The 5,421-nt window shown below is 33.1% G+C and overlaps 1 protein-coding gene across 1 annotated transcript; it reads right to left on the minus strand.

Annotated features, from left to right (window-relative positions):
- Positions 1-200: 200 nt before the first annotated feature.
- LOC133800778 (urea-proton symporter DUR3) lies at positions 201-3,796 on the minus strand. The gene is made up of 9 exons (XM_062238842.1): positions 3,396-3,796; positions 3,107-3,214; positions 2,915-3,010; positions 2,741-2,823; positions 2,437-2,657; positions 2,053-2,315; positions 1,718-1,956; positions 741-1,390; positions 201-633 (listed from the first exon to the last, which is right to left on the minus strand). Exons 1-9 carry the CDS (start codon positions 3,579-3,581, stop codon positions 350-352), a joined length of 2,130 nt encoding a protein of 709 aa, XP_062094826.1. The 5' UTR covers positions 3,582-3,796; the 3' UTR covers positions 201-349.
- Between the last annotated feature and the right edge of the window lie 1,625 nt (positions 3,797-5,421).

Genomic DNA, 5,421 nt, shown 5'->3' on the forward strand with positions numbered 1-5,421 from the left:
TTTAATATGTTTATATTTTTTTTATATATAATATTATTTATTTGTTTAAAATATTTATATGATAATAATATAAATATAATTAATAAATTATATAAATAAAACTAAGCATGACATAAAAACTCCTGTCTAGTCTTTTTTTTTTTTTTTTACAATATGATATTCACATTGACACTTATATTGAAGATGATCTAACTTTAACGTAGCCAAGAAAAGAAAACTTGAGTTGATTTTTTGAGTTTGGATTGTGCTTGAATACATTTACCAAAAAAAGAAAAAGAATAATTTACAAAAATGACACGAGTCATGACATGTTTCCAAAGGACAGTGCTCTTCGGGTACTAGGGACAGCTTAGTCATCATGATGCTCAAATGCGTCTTTCTTCTTAGCTTTCTCCTTTTCAAGCAGGTAGAGCTTCTCTGCTTCTGGCATAGCCAGAATGATAGAGTGCAGCTTAGAGTTCAGCTCATCAACCTTTTCGATGAGTCTATCGTTTGTGAACATGCCCAAGATGACACTTTTGATGGTTGCCCTACTTTCTATCAGTGGCAAAGCAATGATCACTGCCGAACCAATGGTGCCCCATGCAACTGCAATGACTGCCCAGAATGTGAAGTATCCAACATTGAATTGCCCTGCATAAACCAAAAATAATATAACTGATGATCAGTATAGAAACTTGGAGAATATGTCTTTGTTCTCATTTTCATCTATAAAAAAACAGATTTAGTTAGACCTTTACCTGCTGGGAGAGTGAGAAGAGGCCATAATATAACAATCACAACAGTAAATCCAAGCCCCCATTTCACTATCCATGCTTTTGCTTTTACCAACTTCTCCTCCTTGAACTCTTCACCTGGCAGTTCAGTCTTTTCCTTCTCAACAACTGTGATCTGCTTAGTGGTGTCCCAATCATAGTTTTGAGGCCACAGAAAGCTGCAAACAGCATGAATGGCTCCACCAGTGAGTATTGAGACAAGGTTTCCAGCAAGCATTGGTGCATTTTGGCCAGTTGTGTCAAGATCTACCCGTCCATACTCGATTTTTGTGACTGAGAGCCATGTTATGATCCCAAGAACACAACCGGTAGTTGCTCCTAGGATTGCTCCAATTGCATTTGCTTTTCTCCACAGAAGCAAGAAAGCAATGGGGAGAACAGCTGAGCCAATGATCACTCCCATTGCCAGGTACATCCAACCAAGTGACACTCCGGCCTTGTTTAGTATCACGGCAAGAAGTCCCATGAAACATCCGAAGGCAAAGATGACATACCTTGAGACCTGGAGTATTTTCTTTCCACTTGCTTCTGGATTTATGTATGTACGATAGATATCATACGTGCATAGCGATGAGACCGCTATTAGCTCGGAGGAACCAGCAGATGTCACAGCCCTGATCATTGTAGCATACAACAAAACTCAAAGCTCAAGACCATGTGAAACAAGGTATTCACACTACTATATATTGAACTTTTTCCAAATGAGACCAAGAATTTATGCAAATTAACAAACATATGGTCTCTTTCTATTTTTTTTTTCTTTCTTGAAATGGACTCTCATAAAAGGACTTTGACAATATTTTCAGAGATAATAGGATATATGGTTCTACAATATTTGAGGAACAAGAAACTATAGCAATTGAGATAGCCCTCTTGTGTATCTCATTCTGTTTTCGTTGTTTTTCCTTTGCACCAAAGAATGAAAGAGAGACCAAACTTACATGAAAAGCATAGAAAGTAGGAGAACAGAACCTCCCTTCCCCATCAAAGCTATGGCGGTTGCTGGAGGAACCAATCCATGGCTTGCTTCGGATTGTGATATTGGCAAATCAAGGGCCACAGCCCCCAAACCAAGTGACGTTGCTAAGGCGAATGGAACCGCAAACCAAACCAGCCCGCCTAACAAGTAGCCTTTATGAGTAGAAGAAGGCCTTGCTGCTATGGCACTCACCCAATATCCCTGAAATTTTTCAATAAGTATTCAAAATGAAATTTGCTAAAGTTCTGAACTAAAATTCATATGTTGGAATTTCTTGAAATTATTTGAGAATCTTACATTATCAACAAAAACAGTGCCAAAGTTTCCAACAATGTTGATAATTCCAAAGACAAGACCACCAGAACTCAACATTGTTAAATATGATCCTTTGTAATTTCCAGTAACAGGACCACAAGATTGGCCATGATGAGATATTGGTTGCTGACATATTCTTGATTTACTAGCCAACTCTAGTAGACGGCTGTGTATGACACTCGGGCTACCAAGCTCGCCGCTCGTCACATATACAAGGTAGACAAATATGACCAAAACCACATGAACTGAAACCAAATAACAAACTACAGGGTAAGAGCAGGACGTTGTTACAAGAAAAATAATGAAAGAATATCACAGAACAGCAAAATTGGCAACAACAACAGCAAAAAAAGTATATGAGAGCACCTATAACTGAATGTATATAGCTTGCCAAGAAGGTGGCTTTCAATCCTCCAGCTAAAGTATAAACAATTACTCCAAGAGGTATTAGGAAGCTAGCAGCATAAATGTTTACTCCTGTGAGTGCATTTACCACAGCAGAACCGCCGAGAAGCAGCATGGCCGTGACAATAATATTCGTCACAAAGCAGAAAGTAAGAAACACAATGTGTGCTGCAGTTCCCCATCTGAACAAAAACATTACCATATATCAGTGAAAACAATGCTCTCATGAAAATTAATTTTTTATATCATATGCTGCATGACCTACCGAGCTTTTACTATTTCACAAACAGTATGAGCATGAGGAGCCTTTCTTTTAATCTCTATAGCCATTATACCAAACAAGAGTACCTATCAGTGTAATTAAAGAGGTAAAGTTATATTGTGTGAAAAAGGGGTTTTGCATATTGAATATTTAAGAGAAAAAATGGGTTGAACATGCCTGAATTGTAGCCCCACTAGCATACCAGAAAGGCCCACTAACTCCATACTGCCAGGCTACATTTGAACTTTGTAAGATTGTTGCTGCCCAAGTCCACTATTGAAATCATTCATAAAGGTTTATCACTTTTCCCCTCAAGGTTCATTACCATCTTAGTCTATAAATAGGTGGTTCAATCAGGTGATTTCTTACCTGGGATACAATCACACTAGCAATAAGTCCTGTTTTAACATTTCTGCCTGCAGTGTTGAACCATTCTGACGTATGACGAGAACCAACATATCTCTTCTCAAGCCACACCTGATTATTCCTCATCAAATGTAAGCTAAACTTATTCAAGAATTAATTCAACCAATACGAAAATCAGACTATGTATTTACACTTTGTAATGTATGATAAAATAAATCTCAGATTAATGGTGGAAGAAATAAGGCAGTTAAAATTCATGAAAACAATAAAATGAAAGAGTAATTAAGGGTACCAGAAAAGAAGTGAAGACAGCAAAGAAGGCACCAAAACCAAGAATAATAGAGTACCCAACACCTTGATTGAGCACAGCTTTGCCTTCAAAGAAACTAGTCTGCCTCACACAGCTTCCATCCCCAGAAACATGGTAATATTTCTCTGAGAAACCAAATGGTGGACACTGCAAATGGGAGGTAGCCATTGAAAACTCAGACTACACTTGACCAAAGTTTTCGTTTTCCCACTGTTTCTCTTGATTTTGGTGAAAACCCAATTTGTATTTCTTGTTAATTCATTAAGATCTTCATCTTTTTGATGTAAAAAAAACTGAAAATTCTTGAGGAACTTCCACCGCAAAGTGATGAGTCAAACTAAGAAGTTTTCTATGGCAGTGTTAGATTTTTACACTACAACATGAGTCTTGGTATTTTGTTTGTTTGTTTGTTGTGTGCACACAAATAAGATTCTTTTATTTATTTATTATTATTAATTCTGAATAATAAAATATTAGATTCTTAGTATCCACATTAAGAGACGGAATCAGCCAACTGTTACCATCGAATCAATCGTCATTTTGGACTATGATTGGTACAATTATTGTTTAGTGAGCCATAAGTATTTGATTCACCAATTGGGTGATAAGTAGTGTCCCAATGCAAAGTCTTTGGAAGGAAAGTTGACTTTCATTTAAATTATTTTGTTATTAAAAATGTTTTTTTTATTAAAAAATAATCTATAAATTCAAACTTTTCCCTAAAAAAACATGAATATTTATAATGTTATTTTAATTTTTGGATTAATATAATTTGAAGTCTCTAACTTTTTACTATCATGGCACTATGAGTGGAGAAAAAGGGAGAGGAAGGTAGAAAGAAGAAGAAAAAATAGACTTGTTTGTTACGAGAGAGAAGAAAGAGTGGAAAAATATTTAATTAAAATTATTGATATTGTTGTCACAACACTTTTTCAATGAAATTATATAATATTATATCCATGCTACTGATTAATTATTATATATGTTTGTTTAATTTTATTTAAAAATTGTATTAATTTTTATTATGTTTTTTTGTCATATATATTTTAAATAAATAAATAACGTCATATATTATAAAAAAAATGACATAAACATATTGAAAAAAGAAATTTAAACCAAAACATTATCATAGTTTCAAAAAATAAAAATGATACCTTTTTAAATTATAAATTATCTTACTTATTCAAACAAAACAATCGGTCTTGATACTCTTCAAAACATCATATAACGATTTGTAGTTTTTATTTGTAATCTATTCGGTAATTATTTCATGATAAAATTTATTTGTTGACGTTTACCATATGAAACCGATTTACAAATATATTCGGTAACTGATTTTTTTTTTTAATTTTAGAGAGTCCATTATGCATTTTTATATACATTTATAATAATTTATCTTTTTAAAAAATACACTGTACAAAAATGTAGAAAAAAGTTAGGGGGTCATGTATTGGATAATGTTTTATGAAATAAATAATTAAGATGAGTTTTTGCATATATTGATTATTTATTATTATTATTTGAATAATATTATATGAATATCAAAAAATTCTCAAATTCGTTATTGTGACTATAATTCTTGTATTGGTACTAGAGGATTAAGATTGTAGAGAACGAATTTAAATATTTCACAGTAAAACAAAGTTATATGAAATCTTTGGATTAAATATTGTAAGAATGATTCACTAGTATTATGAATACATGTAATCTAGATTTGAATTACTGATGTCGTAAAACATCTTAGTGAATGTACTTTATATAAAGTGGTTATACATGAACTAGACCCAATATGATATTAATACTTAAATGAATGTCGTTTATTTTATAAGTATTAATTAAATATATCAATAAGATGGTCATATACAAATTGATCTTAATCCTGAAGTTATTATGAACTCTAGTTTATGTCATTTGAGTTATTTGATTCACTCGTAATGGTTTGTCAAAATGATCAAGCTGAAATTTTTTGTTTTGGGGACTCATTGATGTGAATGGTTGGGAACATAAT

This window comes from Humulus lupulus, chromosome 9, assembly GCF_963169125.1.
Source record: "Humulus lupulus chromosome 9, drHumLupu1.1, whole genome shotgun sequence".
Lineage (NCBI taxonomy): Eukaryota > Viridiplantae > Streptophyta > Magnoliopsida > Rosales > Cannabaceae > Humulus > Humulus lupulus.